Raw genomic sequence first — 19,918 nt, 5'->3', positions numbered from 1 at the left:
TTGAGTCGGTTCTGACTCAGTGACCCTGTATGGGATTTCCAAGGAGTGGCTGGTGAGTTTGAACTGTCAACCTTGATGTTCAAACCAACCTTCTGGTGCAGAGCTTATTCTGCAGCACCACACCATGATGTCTAACAGATTTTGCTTTGCCCAAAAAAGAACTCATCATTTCTACCGTACCCTACCCTGCCTTCCACACTCTTCCTTTTCTGGTTTTCTCCATATCAGCAAACGGCAGGATTCACCTGGCACCTTTACTTCTCTTTTCTTCTCCCCACCTCACTTCTAGGCCTTGAATTTGACTACTTCTCCAACTTCCTCTGCCTCCAACCGAGTTCAGACTACTGTTGTCTCTTGACTGAATTATTCTACAAGTTTTCGAATTGATTTCCAACTTCAGTTTTGTCCCCTACATTGTATGCAGTCTTCAGAATATTTTGTTTATAACAATTTTATTGACATAGAAAATATGTACCAAAGATTGCACAAACCATAAGTATACATACGACTCAATGAATTTTCAGTGTGAACATACCAATAGTGCACAACACTAAGATCAAGAAACAGAGCATTACCAGAACCTCAGGAGCTCCTCTTGTGCATCCTTCCAGCCACTCTCTGCCCTTCCTTCCAGCCAGTCTCTGCTCTGCCTTCTGATTCCACTGATTGGTTTTGCATCGTCTTGACCATCATAGAAATGGAATCTAGTTACCCCAGTAATACTAAGGGGCATCCAAAATTTGTGGGAAAAAGGAATTAAAAGATTATGGAATTTCCCACAAATTTTATGAAACCTCCCATCCTATATATGGTGTTGTTAAGTGTGGTTGAGTCAGTTCTGACTCATGGTGACCTTGTATAGGGTTTCCAAGGAATGGCCGATGAGTTTGAATCAACGACCTCTTGGTTAGCAATCTAGTTACTTATCCTACAGCACCACACCAGGTTGGCAGTTCAAATCCACCAGCCATTCCTCGGAAACCCTATACAGGTTACTGTGAGTTGGAAGCTATTTAACAGCACTTAATAACACCCACAACAGCATGTGAGCATTTCAGTTGAGTATCTACATGAGAACAGAATTGCTGGGTCATATGGAGTCCTAGTGTGGCACTGTGGGATTGGCATTGGACCATAAGGTCAGTTTGAACCACAAGATTGGTGATTCAAATTCAGCACCTGCTCTTTGGAATCCCTATACAGGTTCGCTATGGGTCAGAACTGACTTGACGGCACTTAACAACAATCCAGTTAACCTAACATCATTTCTTGAATAGAACATCTCCTTTTCTCATGGTCAGAGTGACAGTTTTAAAGATTAAATCAGGCCTTGAGTTGTGCTTGCTGAAACTCCTTTGGTTTCCCATTGCACGTACGTAGAATAAAATGCCTACCTCTCACCATGGCTCCTTGCCTGGTGGCTGTCTCCCTCATGATCTCCCCAGCTGCTGTCCGTTCTTTCCCCTCCATTGTGGATGCTGTAGACATTCAACTGGCCTCCTTGCTGTTCCCTGGTTGTTTGAAATGCTTTACTGTCCAGACCTTTGCATTTGTCCCGAGCTCTTTGTCCACGTCTCTCTCCTAGTATATTGGAAGGGATTGTGTCATATTTGCACCATAATACTCAAATTACAATCCTAACTGTAATGTGTATGAGAATTCATTGTTTTTCCCCTATTGTGTCTATGTCCCAAGCCAGGTCAAACCAAATCAGACCTACTCCCATCAAATCACTTCTGACTCTCAGTGACCCTGTGTAGAGTTTCTGAAACTATAAATGTTTTGGCAGCAGACAGCCTTATTTTTCTCCCATGGAGTGGCTGGTGGGTTTGAACTGCCAACCTTGTGGTTAGCAATCCAGTGCTTATTCTACAGCACCACATTGTTGTTGTTACCAAGTGACCCTGTGTAGGGTTTCCGAGGAGCAGCTGATGAGTTTGAATTGCTGACCTTGTGATTAGCAGGCCAGTGCTTATACTACAGCGCCACACCAGGACTCCACAGCGCTGCATTAGCCATATATAAATTAGGTCCCGAAATAAATGCTTAATAATTTGGATGGACTGATGAGACATCAACTTTTTGTGCTTTTTATTATTTTTTTTAAACTTAAAATTTATTTTTAGAGTTCTAGCTTAAAACTTAGGAACTCATTTTAGCTGTTTTACATGTAAAGAATGTATAGTCTAAGTCTAAATGTATTTATGTCTGGTCAGATTATTAGAAAGTTTTCATTGAATTTATCTAGCCAGGTCCTGTTTTCTCTGTAGTGCAAATGGTTAATGTTCTCATCTGTTCACCAAAAGGTTGGAGGTTTAAGCCCACTCACAGTTGCCTTGGAAGAAATCTGTGTCCTAAAAATCAGTCATTGAAAACCTTCTGCATTACTGTTCTTCTCTGACACCCATGAGGTTGCCATGAATCGGAATAGACCTGAGGGTAACTGGCATGGTTTTTGTTTTAGAACAGTGGTGCTAATTGTGTTTGAAGTTTATAATCTTGCTTTTTTTTTTTAAGCATTTTATAATTTAGGCTTAGAGATTCTCACTGACCTTGGGTCTCATTATTACAGCTATTCTGGGGCTACATGCATATAATAAAATTAGATGTTTGAACAAGCGTGAGCTCTTTCATTTATTATTCATTCTTTCTCCAATGCGTTTGTTTCCACCATTGAGTGCATCTATTTTTCTTCTCTTGAGGCTTAAGTGTATGTTAACGCACGTGACCCTTTCATTAATCTTGTTGTTGTTGTTATGTGCCGTGGAGTCAGTTCCGACTCATAGTGACCCTGTACAAGGTTTCTGAGGCTGTAAATCTTTACGGGAGCAGAAAGCCTCATCTTTCTCCCATGGAACAACTGGTAGTATTGAACTCTGACCTTGTGGTTTGCAGCCTGAGCACTTTCATTAATCTTTGTTGTTGTTGTGAAGTGTCGTCGAGTCAGTTCCGACCCATAGCTACCCTGTATAGTAGGGTTTCTGAGGAGCAGCTGGTGAACCTGAACCACCAACCTTACTGTTCAAATGGCTTTGCAGTCTGGTGCATTAACCCACAGCGCCATCCAGGACTTAGAGTGTCATAGAATGACAGTAGAGACTTTTAAGATCATCGACCCCACTGTCATTGAGTCAATTCTAACCCTAGCAACCTGTAGAGGGTTTCTGAGACTTTGAGTCTTTGTAGGCATACACAGCCTCACATTTCTCCTGGTTAGTGGCTTGTGGGTTTGAACTGTCAGCCTTGCGGTTAGCAGTCCCAGTGCTTATCTTGCAGTCTCCTGCTATAAAAGACATTACTGGATCAGTTTATAAAACTGGAATGTAAATGGTAGATAAAAATACTTATCACTGGTATCGAGACCAAACCAAAGCCACTGCCTTTGAGTGGATTCGAACTGCGTAGGGTGTGAGGCTGTAAGGATTCTGCTGAAGCAGACTGCCTCATCTTTTTCCTCCATAGTGGCTGGTGGTATTTACTTGCCCACCTCTGCCAGCATGGTTTAATGCCCTAAAATTCGTAACTGTGCTATAGGTATAAAAAAGAATGTCCTTATTCTTAGAAGAATACACTGAGGTATTTAGGAGTAAAAGTGTCATGATTCATATAACTCACTCCCAAATTGTTTAGGAAAAAAAATAATGTATGTGTTTATATGGGGGTTGGAGGTTGGAAGCACTTTGAAAATGAGTGTAAGAGCAAATTAACAAAGCAAATGGGGAAAATATTAACAATAGGTAGATCTGGAAAATCCACCAGTGTTCTTTGTACTATTCTTGTAACTCTTCTGTAAGTATGAAATCATTTCCACTTTTTAACTATTTAAAAAATCATCCAGGCTTCTCAGGGTAAACATTTGTTTCTCAGGACAGATGTTAAGTAACTTTCTCAGTCACCGAGATAGTTAGAGACAGAGCTAACTCTGAGACCAATGTTCTCTCTGTTACATTGTGCAGACTTCTGGTAAGTAAGTAGTTATTGAGCCTGGACACCCTGCTGTGTGGGTACACAGGAACCAGCCCAGCTTGCACATTAGTGAAGTAGCTTTGAGCTTCTTTTAAAACCATTTTTATCATTACCATGTATGCCTTACAAACCTCAATTGTTCTGTTACCTGGACCCTTGTTACTAGATACAATGCCCATTGTCATGAAATGAGCCTACATTTGCATTGTAACAAATAGTGGTTTTGTTCTTGTGTTTTTTTGATAGCTACTGCTTCTTGGGATACATTTCTCATGCTATGGAATTTCAAGCCACAAGCTAGAGCTTTCAGGTTTGTGGGTCACAAGGATGTTGTAACCAGCGTGCAGTTTTCTCCGGTTGGAAACCTGTTGGCATCTGCCTCACGAGACAGGACTGTTAGACTCTGGATTCCTGATAAGTAAGAAAAACAAAAGTATCCCTGCTTGATATGCTTTGGATTTTAGAAATGTGAAAGAAAACCAGAGTCTGGCTGATTCTTAGTCCCCAAACTCCCTAGTTATCCATACATCATCTAAGTCACAAGTAAGGTATACTGCTATTGTTACAAAATCTGATTATTTCATATAATTTGTTCCTCATCTTTAATTCATAATTGTGTCTTCTGTTTAAAATTATTTCTGACTATGGACATATGTTTGGTTATGTCATAGTGTTTTGGGGTTTTTTTGGAGGTGGTATTTACCAATTCTTTCATAAATCTGATATAAGCTTTAGATTGTTGTTGTCATGTGCCATCAAGTTGGTTCCAACTCATAGCAACCCTGTATAGGGTTTCTGAGACTATGAATCTTAGTGGGAACACTCTTCCTCAGAGTGGCTGGTGGATTTGAACTGCTGACCTTGTGGCTAGCAGTTCAACAAGTAACCCATCATGCTACTGGTGCTCAAGCTTTAGATTTCCTTACCATAAAGGTAGGCATATGCTTATATTGTTGTTGTTGTTAAGTGCCATCGAGTCGGGTCCAACGCATAGCGACCCTGTACAGGGTTTCCGAGGGTGTAAATCTTTACGGGAGTAGAAAGCCTCATCTTTCTCCCACGGAGCGGCTGGTAGTTTCGAACCGCTGACCTTAAGGTTCACAGCCCGATTCGTAACCACTACGCTACCAGAGCTCCTATATGCTTATATATTCAGTATATATATATATATTTAGAGGGATTCTTAGTCTCTTAATGTCTATTCATGGACCCTTTTGGAGCCTTTGTTATTGCTGTTGTTGTTAAGTGCCGTTGAGTTGGTTCTGACTCATAACAACCTTGAATAGGGTTTCCAAGGAGTGACTGATGGGTTTGAACCTCCAACTCTGTGATACCTGTCCAGTGCTTATTCTATAGCACTACACCAGAAGTCCTTTTGTTGCTGTTAACTCTGACCCATAGCGACTCTGTATAGAGCTTCTGATGTTAGTTTGAAGTGCTGATCATGTGGTTCTCAGTCCAGAGCCCTATTAAAGCCCTCATGCCAACATTGTTTTGTATTTATATTACTAAAAACTAGGCTTCAGAATTTTATCGTTAAGGAAATTTTCTGACAAAAAACGGTTGCATTTTAAAGAGGCTGTTCAAACCCTAGCTAGTTTAAGTAAATATTGATTCATTGTAATAAAATTGTAACTTTTAATTATGTAACGGTTTAAGCATACATAAAAATAAAACGAATCCCCCCCACTCCATAGTCCCATCATTTAGCCTCAACAAGTATTCTGTCAGTCTTGTTCTATCTGCTTGATTATCTCCCTCACCCCACCTTTGTTTTTCACTTTATTTTTTATAACAAATCCCATATATCATTCCTCCTATAAACATTTAGGAAGAGACATGTTTGCACACTTTCCTTGACTGCATTGTGATGGGATTTGATTTGAGGTGTATGACTGAACAGGCCCAGGCACTCCCCAGTGAAGAAAGCTCATGGGGCATTCCCCTGCTGCTGGGGTTTGGTGTTTTTTTGGGTTTTTTTCTTTTTCTTTCGCTACCTGGGGGAAACTCCATGCTGAGAAATCTGAGCATTATCCTGATATAGTAAAAACTGCTGAAGAGACATGACTAGCTATAATAATGCGTACTTGGAAAGGGGAATTGTAAGGTGAAGAGATTGATTTTAGGTCTGAGACAAGAAGCATTTTCCAAAATTCTTAACTTTGAGAAATTGGGGCTAGTGTTCTTGTTGCCTGCAGTGCAATGCAGACTTAGCCCCTTAAATTACTAATTTAAGGAACTCTGTAGTAGGGAAGATCAGCTAAAAGCACACTCCTCAGTATTGGACTAGGTGATCTAAGTAATCTGGAGCCCCGGTAATGTCACGGGTTACACATTGGACTGCTATCACAAGGTCAGCAGTTTAAACTCAACAGCTGCTCCCTGGAAATCCTATATAGGGTCACTGTGAGTCGGAACCAACTCCATGGTACAAAGCAGCAACGATCTAAGTGCAGCAATTAGGCTTTTGCAGATGTTCCTAGCTTCACTTCCTGGTATGTGATAGTGGCACCAAGGCATTGGTTCATCATATCAGTGGGAATGACACTGGTGTGTCCGTTGTCTGTTGTTGCCTAGCAATCCCCAAAACGTAATCACTTAAAACAAGAAGTGTCATGTCTCACAATTCTCTAGGTTGTCGGGAAAATGTTTCTGCCCCACTTGGGTTGAGATTGTTCATTCAGCTCCCTTAAACTGGAAGCTGAGCAGGACTTTAGTCACATGGCTGGGCACCTTGGCTCTCCTAGTACCGACCGTCTGTCTAGCAGGGTAACTTAGAACTCCTTAGAGCATGGCAGCTGAGTTCAACACAGAAGCTGCTGGCTCTCATTTGGACTGGAATGTGTACACTGTCACTTCTGCCACATTCTCTTTGTTAAAGTAAGTTTCAGCCTCTTACGGAGGAGAAATAGGCGGGACCCTCCTCCCCCTGAGGGGAAGAGTGTGTGACGTGTGTGTGTGTGTGTGTGTGTGTGTGTGTGTGTGCAGGGATAGGAGAAAGCCTTGGCATCCATATCTGCAAACACGGCAGCTGTAGGCTCAGAACGGACTAGTGGGGGCATGTGTGGACGCATCGGTGGCCTGGGAGTTACTCACAGCACAAGATCAAGAGCATTTGCGGTGAAAAGATAAACAGAGGCCCACACTGAGGTGAAGTGAGGAACTAGAAATTAAACAGTACAAGCAACACTATGCACCCACATCTCAGCTTCTTATGTGCTTCCTGGTTGAACAGGATATTATGGTTAGGCTTTTTTCTTATGTGCTTCCTGGTGGAACTGGGTATGATGGTTAGGTCTGTTTCCAGCTAAATGAAGGAAAGCTTTTTCAAAAGGAAGGCAAGCAAGTTAGCTTGTAGAACTAAAGATTAAGGCACACTTCTCTTGGTTTTCTAGTCATAATGAATGCTAAGGTTTTTCTATGTGCTTCCCATAAAATCATAGAAATTGCCCTTGAAACCTCACTTAACTTGTCACTGAATGGTCCCTTCAAATTTTTAAAAAATATTGATGAATGCTGAGAGGTTATTCTTGTTATAAATCATACCATATATCAGGTGATAGAAATTTAGGATAAAGACACCTTTGTCTTCTACTAGAAGGGTAACCCACTCCAAGGGTAAGCTAGGTTGCTAACTATAAAGGGTTTTAAAAAGTTCTCTGACAAATTCCATTATCTTTTAATTCCATTTTCCACAAACTTTTTGAAAGCCCCTTTTATTGTCCCTCCCCAGTGGGACTCAACAAAGTGTACAGAGCTCTTACATCCCTGAACTTGTGCTAGATGTTGGGCTTACAATGATGAATGAAAATCACCACTCCTATTTTCAAAACATTTGTATTGCTTATTTGTTGTTGTTAGGTGCCATGGAGTTGGTTTCTGAAGCTGTAAATCTTTGTGGAAACAGAGGTTCATCTGCTTAATGTTTTAGGGTTTCCAAGGAGCAGCTGGCGGGTTTCAACTGTAGACCTTGTGGTTTGCAGTCCAATGCTTATCCAAAAGTGCCACACCAGGACTCCATTGCTTAATAAGCATATTAAAATTTTTTTACTATGCAGTATAGTAACCCTATACAGGGTCGCTATGGGTCGGAACCGACTCGATGGCACATAACAACAACAACAACATAGTAACCCTAACAGATGTAACAAGGAGCTCTGGTAACGTAGTGATTACAAGTCAGGCTGCTAACCTCAAGCAGTTCAAAATTACCAGCCGTTCCTTGGGAGAAAGATGAGGCTTTCTGGTCCTGTAAAGATTTACAGCCTCAGAAACTGTATACGGGGTCACTGTGAGTCAGAACCAACTCCACAGCACACCACCATCACCACCAATAGATGCAACAGATTGAAAGCATTGAACTGTTTGAGTTGGTTTAGTCTGAGGATACGTGAAGAAGTCCAGGCTGAGAAAACAATATGTGCATAGGCAGATAGATATGCTTGCAGCCCCGGACTGTTCTAAGAGTCCAAAATTCAGGAAGCAGCAAGAAGCCTCCTCTAGGAGTTTATGCATTGTGCTTAAGTGGAGAGGAGCCAGTGACCCATTTACTCTGGGATTTATATGCTTAGAGTTACACTGCAAGAGGTCATAAACCCAGTACATAGATGACTGGGGGGAGGATTAGAGCAGGAAGCTCAGGTAAGAGGCTTTTGCAGTAATCTAGGTGAAGGTTGATGAGGGTCCATCTACATCTAGGTGAGTATTGCTAGACCAGAAAGAAGAAAGATTCAAAAGATAGGAAGTGACAACTATATGGTTGAAGAGAGAGAGAGAGAGGGACTAGTTCAGTGTGACTTCTATGCTTCTGACTTAAATGTGGGCAGATATTGCAGTGACATACCAAGGTGTAAGCAATACAGGAAGAGGTGTGGGTGTGTGGGAAGTCAGCATGAACCTTTGCAAATTCTGTGACTGGTGTATTGTGTCTGAGTAAATTCTATTTCCTGTTCTTTTTTTTTTTTCCAAGATGTTATCGTGAGTTTCCCCGTCAAGTATCACTGTTGTAAATATGAGTTTTTCAAAGAGCCACTGGGTAGAGTGAAAGGTGGAAGTGCTTTGAATAAGACAGTAACACAGAGCAGCATTTCCCAAACGTCACTGTGTAAATTCAACACTATCTAGCCTGTCCTTAAATAATTTAACAATCTTTCTGCATCTTCTTCTCAAATGTCTCACATTATTTTCTGCATTTCTTTTCCTACTCTCCCTGTTCTATGCTCTCTGAGGGGGTGAGGAAAAATCAAAACAAAACCAAGCTGCATCTGAAATTTTAAGGTGTTGAGAAATAAAGTCTGTTATTGCCAGTTATGCTTTGTTTTGCATGTTGAATGTAAGGTGGCCCAGAAGTAAAGGAGGCTTTAGTATACCCTGGAGGTGTCTCAGTTCTCACTACTGGTAGATGGAAATGTAGGAGGGGACTGGCAAGCCAGATCACCTGAGGTCATTCTGTATAGGGGCAAAGGGCATATAGAATGTTTCCACCCTTGCAATCCAGATTGCCAATTCATACAGCTAGATTTCATTAATCATAGCTTTTCTGTGTTCTAATTTCTTCAGTCTCCGGCTATTTATACAGGAGAAAAAAAGAACTTAAAATACATGGTAGAAATCCATCCACCATGTAATTTTTCTGGGTTTCAGTTCAAATCAAAACAGCAAATGCATATCAGGGTGGGGCCAACCAGGGTCTTCCTTGTTAAGCATCCCATTTAAGGAAAAGTATAGTACAATACAACCTTTGAACTCCTTTGTTAGTGTTTACCAGAGTTCAACCATTTTGCATGTTTTAAAGTTGATAACTTATTGTTTATAATGAAATCAATTGAGTTATAAATACTAAGCTGTTTGTTTCTAGGAAGGGGCAGTCCTCTGAATTTAAAGCTCACACCGCCCCTGTTCGATGTGTGAACTTTTCTGCTGATGGCCAGTTTCTAGCTACAGCTTCTGAAGACAAATCTATCAAAGTATGGAACATGTATCGCCAGCGCTTCTTATATTCCTTGTATCGCCATACACACTGGGTACGCTGTGCCAAGTAAGTGCAAACTGTTTCATAATAATATTTCTACTTTTATTGATTTACTTTTATGTAGTTTATTTATGTTTGCCTGTAACTCCCAGAAAAGAGGATTGAGGGTAAATGCAGTCATTCAATCATTCAACTAGTGTTTATTGTGAGTCTACTATGTGCTGGGAATGCAGTAATAAATAGTCAAAACCCTTGTTTTCATGAGCTTCTAGAGAGAAGAGACAGACAGGAACAAATAGGAAAATAGATACTGTAGGTCAGAGGATGGTGTTATGATGAATAATAGAACTGAGTTAGGAAGAGAGACTGCAATCTTAAATAGAATGCATAGAGACTGCATAGAGAGAGTGGCCACTGAATCACCTGAAGAGGGGAGGGAGTGAGACTTGTAGGAATTTAAGAAAGGAATTTTGGCGGAGGAATAAGTCTGAAGGCTTTGCAGTAGGAGTGAAGTGGTGTGTTTGAGGAAGAGCAAGGAGGCAGGTGTGGAGTACAGCAAAGGGAAGGAGAGGAGTAGTCCTGAGGGAGATGGGCTAGCTCACTAACGGCACTGGCATATACCCTGGATCAGATGAGGTGTTCGTCAGAGGAGTGTCAGGATCCTGAGTTAGATGTTCACCAGATCACTCTGACTATGTGGAAAGTAGATTTCTGGAGGTGGGGACAAAAGCAGGGAGACCTTGTAAGGAGGTATCGTAGTAGTTCAACTTTGAGCTTAGACCTGGGTGGTGGCAGTGGAGATTGGAAGAAGGGGTTAGGTTCTAGATATGATATGAAGTTCCAATCAGTTGTATTTGATATCATGTTGATTATGACAAAGAGAGGAGTTGAGAATGACTCCAGAATCTCTGGCAACAATATCTTGGTAGACAGGTGCTTTTTAAAAGCTTTTTATTGTGAATTGAGTGAAGGTTTGCAGACAAGATCATCAGTCATTGCAATGATTGCAAGCTCTTTCCCACAGCAACATTTATCCCACCTCCTCCTTGTGGCTTCTATTTCCATTCCACCCACATTCCCATCCCTTTTCAACTTTGTCCTTAGGTAAATGCTGTCCTTTTGATTTTGAATGATTGACCATTCCATGGTGAGCATACCTTACCAGTGTTGTTGTCCCCACTATATATCTATTTACTGCTTGGCTGAAAATTGGTCCATAAGGGTCTTTCCAGACTTGGAGTGAGGGCCGTACTACAAGGTTCCTCAAGTCTCTTTCTAACCAGTAAGCCTGGTCTTTTTCTTAATTATTATTTTGAGTTTTATTCCACATTTTCTACCACTCTATCCAGAGCGTTATAATGTGATCCCTTTCAGAACAGTTGGTAGTGGTAACAGGGTACCATATACATCTTCTTGTCTCAGAGTCATGGAGATTGATGTTCACATGTTCCATTAGTCCGTTGGACTAACTGATTCCAAGCATTTTAAATTCTCATCATTTTTCTTTCTTCTGCACATGGAGAAACGAATAGTTTTACCTTAAATGGCTGCTCGTGAGCTTTTAAGATCCCAAATGCTACTCACCAACCTAGGATGCAGACCATTGTCTTTGTGGAGTATGTTATGTCAGTTGACCATGGTGTCCCCTGAGACTGTGGTCCTGAGCCCCCAGGTCCCCACAATTCATTGCCTTAAGAAGTTTGATAATGTCTGAGAAGTTTTCGTTACTTTGTCCTTTGTATGTATGTTCTTTGTCCACATTCTTAATTGTGTTTGCAGCAAAGGTAAATACCCATGTATAAATTTCCTCTTTCAAACCCTTATATATTTGTGGGTGTGCTCCCACTCTTTCTCCCATACCCGTTCAGCCTGTATATCTGCCCATGTATCTAACCACATAATGCTGTTATTCCAAGGTTATATGTATAACACTATCTCTATTCCTTTTTGCCCTTGTATACCTCACTGTTGTCTTCACCTGTCTTCATCATTTTTCTGCTAACCTCCCTCTTCTTGTATATCGCCCTCCCTGTCATCTAAGTTAACATGTGTCTATCTTCTAGCTAGTGAATTATTCTCCTTTACCTCTCACTCCTGGTAACCATGAAAACCTTCTCTTGAGTTTTTGCAATAGTGGTGTATACAATATTTGTCCTTTTGTGATTGTCTTATTTCACTCAACATAATGTCCTCCAGATTAATCCATGTTATGAGGTGTTTTGCAGGTTCATCATCATTATTAACCATTGCAGAGTATTCTGTTGTATATATGGATTAAGATTTGTTTATCCATTCTTCCATTGATGGGCAGATAGGCTGTCTCTGTGTTTTTGTTATTGTGAGTCGTCCTGCAGTGAACATCGGTGTGCATATATCTACTTGTATCCTGGCTCTTATTTCTTGTGGATAAATACCAAGTAGAGGGATTGCTGGGTCATATGGCATTTCTGTTTTCAACTTTCTGAGGAAGCACCATATTGTTTTCTACATTGGTTTAACAATTTTACAGTCCTACCAGCAATTTCGGAAGGTACCACCAGTGTTTCGGGTTTTTTTTTTTTTTAGATTTTGCTGTTATAATGCTGGGGTTAGTTGACATCGCATTGGCATTTTGATTTGCTTGTCTTTAGTGGTGTGGCACTGCAGGATAATGCACTGGACCTTGGAAACCCTATACAGGATCGCTTTGAGTCAAGGCACTTAAGAACAGCAACAACAATGGCTAATGTTCATGAACATGTTTGTTGACTGCCTGAATGTCTTCTTTGGTAAAGTGTTTGTTCATGTCCTCTGCCCATTTTTAATTGGTTGTCTTTTTTTTTTGGTACAGGTGTTGTAGGTTTCTGTAAATTTTAGAGATTAGTGCCTTTTCTGATATATTGTTATAAAATTTTTTGCCCTATGTGTGGGCTCTCTTTTTACTCATTCGAAGTATTTTGATGCATATAAGTGTCTAATTTATAGGTAGTCCCAGTCATCTATTTCAGACAGGTGTTTTTGTAGGCACTATTGTTAACTATTAGCTAACAGCCTGGAGCCTTTCTATTTATAAGATCTGTTGCTAAAAAACTTAATTACGTGTATATCTAATTTCACCATCAGATCTGCTTTGCTTGGGAAGGGTTGCTGTTTTATTTTACAGATGAGGAAAATGGATTTGGGGGAATTAAATTTAGAACTCATTTATTTGAAAGTGAAATAAACTCAAATACATGATTTTTCTCTCATAATGATGGTTTTTGGTTTTGTATAATAAGCAATGGACTGCAGACCACAAGGTTGGCAGTTTAAGCCCACTAGCCACTCCATAGGAGAAAGATGAGACTTTCTGCTCCCACAAAGATTTTAAGCCTCAGAAACTGTATACAAGGTTACAGTGAGTCAGAATTGACTCGCCAGCACTTAACAACAAATGATGATTAATTGGTTGACATACTTGATAGCTTTGGAGTCTGAAGGGGGAGATTAGAGCCTTGGGCTTTAATACTGTCAGGTCTCTTCTTGTTTCTTGTCTCTGGGTCTCTCTACATCCCTGTCTTTATTCTCTCAAACACGCTGATTCTGAGTCCACTCCCAGCTCTAGACTTAAATCCTAACAGCTTTGTGACCTGAGAGAAACAACTTTTCTCTCCCAGCTCCTGTTAGAAAAGTACCAGCTCTGGTTCATGCTCACTCTTTTGCAACACAGTGAGGTACTGTAGTTTAGGTCCACTTTCTGGTTATTGCTAAAAGCAATTACCTTGGCCGAGTGTGAGTGGTATGCATCAGTTTCCTACAGCTGCCTTAACAATGTACCATGAACTGGGGTCTTTAAGACAACAGATATTTATTCTCTCATAGTTTTGGAAGCTGTTGTCGTTAGGTGCTATCAAGCCAGTACTGACTCATAGCAACCTTATGTGTAACAGAAAAAACAACAGAACAAAGTCTGAAGGAAGTATGAAATGAAGCCTAGCAGGGCCATGCTCTCTCCAAAGCCTCTTCCATCTTTTGGTGATTGCAGTAATGTCTGGCATTCCTTGGTTTGTAGACACATCAGTCCTGTGTCTACCTCTGTCATGACATGGTATTCGTCCATGTCTCTGGTTCTGTGTCTCGTCTCTTCTTCCTATAATGACACCAGTGTGACCTCATCTCCAGCATCCTTTCTATCACAAAGGCAGTATTTTCCAACTACGAATCTTTCTCCTTGTTTCCAACTTTTGTGTTGTAACCACATTTCTTCATCATTGGCTTTAGTGGTTCATGCATAAAATTGAATATTAATGGTATTAACTGGCCTTTCTTGTTGTTAAGTGAAGTTCAGTAGGTTACAACTCATAGCAACCTGGTATAGGATTTTCAAGGAGCAACTGGAAGATTTGAACTGCTCACCTGGTGGTTAACAGTCCAGTGCTTATCCTGTAATGCAACACCAGAACTCTGGTCTTCCTTGTAGGCATATGTATATTATCCTATCACAGACAAGCATTGTACTTCAAGATGTATCTTAAAAATGTTCTTTTGGACAATAAATGTGGCACCGTTCTGCATTAGTTTATAGTTCCCAGCATGATAAACCATGTGATTGTTCAATTCAAAATGGCCAAAACCAATTCATTTCAGCTCATGAATGCCTAGGATATTAATCTTTGTGGGTCCCAATTTGTTTTTGACTACTTCCAGTTTTTCTAAATTCATATTTTGTACATTCCATCTTCTGATTATTAATGGAGATCCATATTGTTGCCCATTCCCAAGAAAGTCCTGGTGTGGCAGCATTGGATACGTACTGGCCTCCTTACCATAAGGTCTGTGGTTCAAACCCACCAGCTGCTCCTCAGAAACCCTATACATGGTCGCTGTGAGTCGAAACCAACTTGAAGACACTGAACAGCAACAACTAGAAATGGTGACCTAACAGAAAACAGAAACTGTCAAACAATATCATTAACATCACATGCAAGTAAAATTTTGTAGAAGATAATTCAAGAAACAGTTATGATAGTACATCAATATGGAGCTACCAGAAATTCAAGCCAATTCAGAACAGGACATTGGAATTGGGATATCATTGCTAACGTCAGATGAATTTTGGCTGAAAGCAGAAAATACGGGAAAAATATTTACTTGTGCTTTATTGACTTTGCAAAGGCATTAGACTGTAAGGTCATAATAAACTATGGATAATATTGCAGAGCATGGGAATTGCAGAACACTTAATTCCATGAGGAGCCTGTACATAGACCAAGAGGAAGTTATTGAATCAGACCAAGGAGATACTGTATAGTTTAAGATCAGGAAAGGTGTATGTATGAAAAGATTGTATCCTTTCATCATATTTATTCAATCTGTATGCTAAGCAAATAATCACTTTGTTATACATAGGGTCACTGTGAGTCAGAACTGACTTAATGGTACCTAACAACATCTAATTTTAACGGTATTCTGCAAAGAACTTGTTTCTAAATAATGTCACACGCATAGGTACCAAGGTTTAGGACTTTATCGTATCTTTTGGAGGACAGAATTCAAACTACAATAAGGTGTTTTGACCTTTTGTGCTGGGAGAGAGAGGAGCAGTTCTCACAAGCCAGGGTTATGGCAAAGATGTGGTCACTGGGGGACTAACTGTGAACCTTGCAACCACTTGGTTGTGCCTGCTGTGTGAAACAGTATGCCCAGGTGTCCCCATCTAGGATGTAGTGGAGTAGAAGTTTGAATCTGCCAGTCTTACATTACAGCCCATACTCTTTACCATTGTTGTTACTTCCAATGGGACATTGTTGCTCAGGAGATTTTGATTAAATCTATGGTAATGAGCCTTATGAGAATAAATAAAACAGGGTAGACAAAGGGTCATACCTAAATTTTTTTTTTTCCTTTCTTCTGGCCATCTAAGTATTATTTCTATATCTATCACATAACAGGGTGGTTAAGAATACAGATTCTGGACCTAACTCTGTAGGTTAAAGCCCCAGGCCTGCCACCTGTTAGCTGTGTGACCTTGTTGAATTACCTAATTTCTCAGTGCCTCGGTTCCTGTACCTGTAAAATGAGGATCGTGCCTCTTGCAATAATTATATAAATCTTAGTCGTCTTTGTCATCACCACTACATTTTTTTTTTTTTAAGTTTTTTTCTGTTAATTGAGTGAAAGTTTACAGGACAAATCATCAGGTTTATATTTAACAAATCATACACCTGTTTTTTTTAAACACTGAGACATAATTTACCACCACCAATGGGCACATTCTGCAAGTCTGCCTCCCAGCTGTCAGCTCTCAGTCCCTCTCCTTTCATGACTTTAGAGTCCTCAGCTGCTCCCTCTCTCCATGTCCCCATCTCTGCCTCCATCTCTGGTGTCTGGTGTCACTGCTTCTCTGGATAAGTCTCGCATTCTGCTTGTGCTCTTCTCCCTTGATGGTCCTAGGGTCCTTTGTTTCTGAACTGTAAGATTATCCACTCCCCCGTTTTTGTTACAGACCTTCTACCTTTACAACTGTGACAGTCACAATTAGTCATGATAACAATTACTCACTATTAAATCATAAGAATTTTATCCCCATCTCTTTTAACCAGACCCATCTATACAAGATGAAAACTATTCAATGGGGTCTCTATCTTCCTCCACACACTCTTAAACCAAATTCCTTCTTGAAACCTTGTAAGCCAGTCACTTCATGCCTTTATCTCCCCCTCATTTTAGGTAGCCAGTGTCTTAAGTTGCCCATCCCCATCTACCCTGTGTACAGAGGGGATAGCATTGATACTTGCTATGAAGACTCCTTCCCTCTTTGTTGGTATTTTGAGCTACTACCTCCATGAGTATAGGTCAAGTTCATCAAACTGTAACAATTTACCCTTGTTTCCTTTATCAAAATTAAAAAAAAATATATCTTCCTCTAGTTGAGTTTTAGGTCAAATGGATACTCTCTGCAAGTTTAGGTGTTCTTGTGTGTCTGTGTGTCTCCCCTCACTTTATATCAGCTGGATGGTTCACTCTTAGCTCTAGTCCTCTGTGGCTATGTTCTTGTCTGTGGGCTCAGGTATCCCCAGGTCTCATCACACTTTGGACCAACCAGCCCTTCCTCTTCTCTCTCTCATCTCCAGGTCAATGGTATGGAATGTGGAACTCGGCCCATTTCCTCACTGCTGCCTTTCCCACTCTTCCACTCACCAGTAGACCAATGTGGTCGCCAACAAGTTTACATGCCTCCTCATGTGTTCCCATTGAGTTTCAGCCTTAGAGGGGGTCTTGTTACATTTTTAAAGATGCTGTGTAATCTTGATAATAATTTTCCATCTAAGGAGATGACATAGCACCTTTTAAAAGGAGCCCTTGTGGGGCAGCGTTTCAGTGCTCAGCTGCCAACTGAAAGTTTGATTGGTGGTTTGACCTACCAGCTTCTCCAAGGGAGAAAGAAGTGGCAGTCAGTTTCCTCAAAGATTGCAGCCTTGGAAACCCTACGGAGCAGTTCTACTCGGTTCCTTAGGGTCTCTATGAGTGGGAATTGACTCTCTGGGCAACGTGTTTGGTTATTTATTTATGAAATGATGTTAGTAAGAAAAGGAGGCAGCGATTTATCCTCTAGTGGACTGAAAATGTTTTCCTCCCTTTTCAGTTCAAGGCAAGGATGCTATGGCAGATCGCTGTCACTTTTTGTATGCTTAGCATCCACTCTTCTTTTTTCTAGTGATGCAAGAGTTGTCAGTGAAAAGCCAGTCCTTTTCCACTTTCCTTCTGAACTGGAGTGGCCCTGTCTTCAGGTCCAGCAGTGGGCATTCAGCTCAGGCATGGCCATTGGAGATAGAATGTCACTCTCCTGTGAGAGTTGTTTTTTGTTGTTAAGTACTGTCAAGTTGGTTCTGACTCATAGCTACCCTGTGTAGGGTTTCTGAAGAGCAGCTGGTGGATTTGAACCAACATCCATGTAGTTCGTAATCCAGTGCCTATCGCATCACACAAGGAGAGTTAGTGGTCTCAGTGCCAGCACTCTTAGTGGCACCATCTTAGGGCTTTCCTCAGGGTTGGCTTTCCTTGGGCTTCTGTAGGCCAGTAGTGGCTGAGAGATATGGTGGACAGAAAATGATGCAGACTCCAAACAGAACTGGGAGATGAGAAGATAGAATGAATTGCTGTCTGATCACATAGCTTATCGTTTAACCATCTCTGAAATTATGTGTGTGACATGTTGTTATTAGGTACCATCAAGTTGGTACCGACACTGTGACCTTATGCACAGCAGAAGGCAACACTGCCCGGTCCTGGACCAATCTCACAATTGTTGCCACACTTGAGCCCATTGATGCTGCCACTTTGCCAATTCATCTCACTAGGGGTCGTCTTCTTTTTCTCTGACCCTCCACCTTGTAAAACGTGATATCTTTTTCCAGTGACTAGTCCCTCCTGACAATATGTCTGAAGTATGAGAGTCGAAGTTTGTCCATCCTGGCCTCCAAGGAGCACTCTGGCTGCACTTCTTCCAACACAGATCTGTTGGTTCTTTTGACAGCCCATGGCACTTGCAGTATTCTCCTCCAACACCATAACTCAAAAGCATCACTTATTCTACGATCTTCCTTATTCACTGTCCAGATTTTGCATGCATATGAGCTTATTGAAAATAACCGTGGCTTGGGTCAGGTGCACCTTAGTCCTCAAGCTGACATCTTTGCTCTTCAACACTTTAAAAAGGTCTTGTGCAGCAGATTTGCCTAATGCAATACATCATTTGATTTCTTGAATGGTGCTTTCATTAGTGTTGAAGGTAGATCCAAGCAAAATGAAGTGCTTGAGAATGCTTCAATCTTTTCTCTATTGAAAAGAATGTTGTTTATTGGTCCACTGGTAAGGATTTTCGTTTTCTTTACATTGAGATGCAATCCATACCGTCGGCTGTGCTCTTTTGATCTTCATCAGTAAGTTTTTAAAGTCTTCTTCACTTTCAGCAGGCAAGGTTGATCATCTTCATATTCAATCCCAATACTATGTTTTTCTTCATATAACCCAGCTTCTCGGATTATTTGCTCATCATACAGGTTGAATAATTATGGTAAAAGAATCAACCCTGTCGCATATCTTTCTTAATTTTAAACCATTCAGTGTTCCCATGTTCTGTTCAAACAGCTGCCTCTTGGTCCATGTACAGATTTCCTCAGAGCACAATTAAGTGTTCCGGAGTACTCATACTTTGCAATGTTGTCCATAGCTTGTCATGATCCACACAATCAAACGCCTTTGCGTAGTCAATAAAGCACAGGTGTGTGACATAGGTTTTAAATTTTTTCATTTTACTTTAAATGCAATTGTGCTTTTCATAGAAAGCAATACTGGAACCAAGTTTTGGAAAAAGTTGGGGTTATCTCCATATCCAGTGATATGCACCCCAGGCACTTGTTTTATCTCTGTTCTCCATGCCACAGCCTTAGTTTTCACATCACTTATTCTTGTGGAGACTTGGAGTAATCTCCCAAATGTTCCCCCTGACTATAGGCTCACATCAATCCCAATATTGCCTTTAATGTGATCTTTGTGAAATGCAAATCCGGTCAGGCTGTGTCTCAGCTTCCAGCCTCTCAGTGACTCCTTGTTCTGGTATGTGCTCTCAGCCTCCCTATTCATTCTTGTCTTTTGTCCGTTTCACCCCTCACCTGACTGCAGCCATACAAGCTTCCCCAAGCGTGCAGTGCTCTTTTATGCACTGTGCCTTCCCCCATGCTACTCTCCATTCCTGGAAGGTTCCCTGCCCCTACCCACCCTTCACCATCCTGCTCTTCATTCTTTCTCCCAGAGGTCCTTCTCACTCTCCCCGGCTGAGCTGTTCCCCACTTGCTGGATGCCATCACATGGCTCAGTTTATAAGATCTCTGTCGGGTTGACTCTGTCTTTCTTACTAGACTGGATTACAAGTAGGTTATTTACATTGTATGCTGTTACCAGGCACTGTTCTCTAAATGTAGTGGGCACCACCGGAAGTAACGTATGCAACATTCCTATATT

The 19,918-nt window shown here is 41.0% G+C and overlaps 1 protein-coding gene across 1 annotated transcript in view; it reads left to right on the top strand.

Annotated features, from left to right (window-relative positions):
• POC1B (POC1 centriolar protein B) overlaps positions 1-19,918 on the top strand; it is a 149,219-nt gene that overhangs the window by 23,818 nt on the left and 105,483 nt on the right. Inside the window, exons 3-4 of the mRNA XM_006870711.1 lie at positions 4,213-4,384; positions 9,824-10,003. Coding sequence (XP_006870773.1) covers positions 4,213-4,384; positions 9,824-10,003 — 352 coding nt within the window. The remainder of the gene's footprint in view (positions 1-4,212; positions 4,385-9,823; positions 10,004-19,918) is intronic.

The sequence above is a fragment of the Chrysochloris asiatica genome, unplaced genomic scaffold (assembly GCF_000296735.1).
Source record: "Chrysochloris asiatica unplaced genomic scaffold, ChrAsi1.0 scaffold00149, whole genome shotgun sequence".
NCBI lineage: Eukaryota > Metazoa > Chordata > Mammalia > Afrosoricida > Chrysochloridae > Chrysochloris > Chrysochloris asiatica.
The sequence above is the reverse complement of the archived record's forward strand: the minus strand, read 5'-3'. Positions and strand labels throughout refer to the sequence as shown.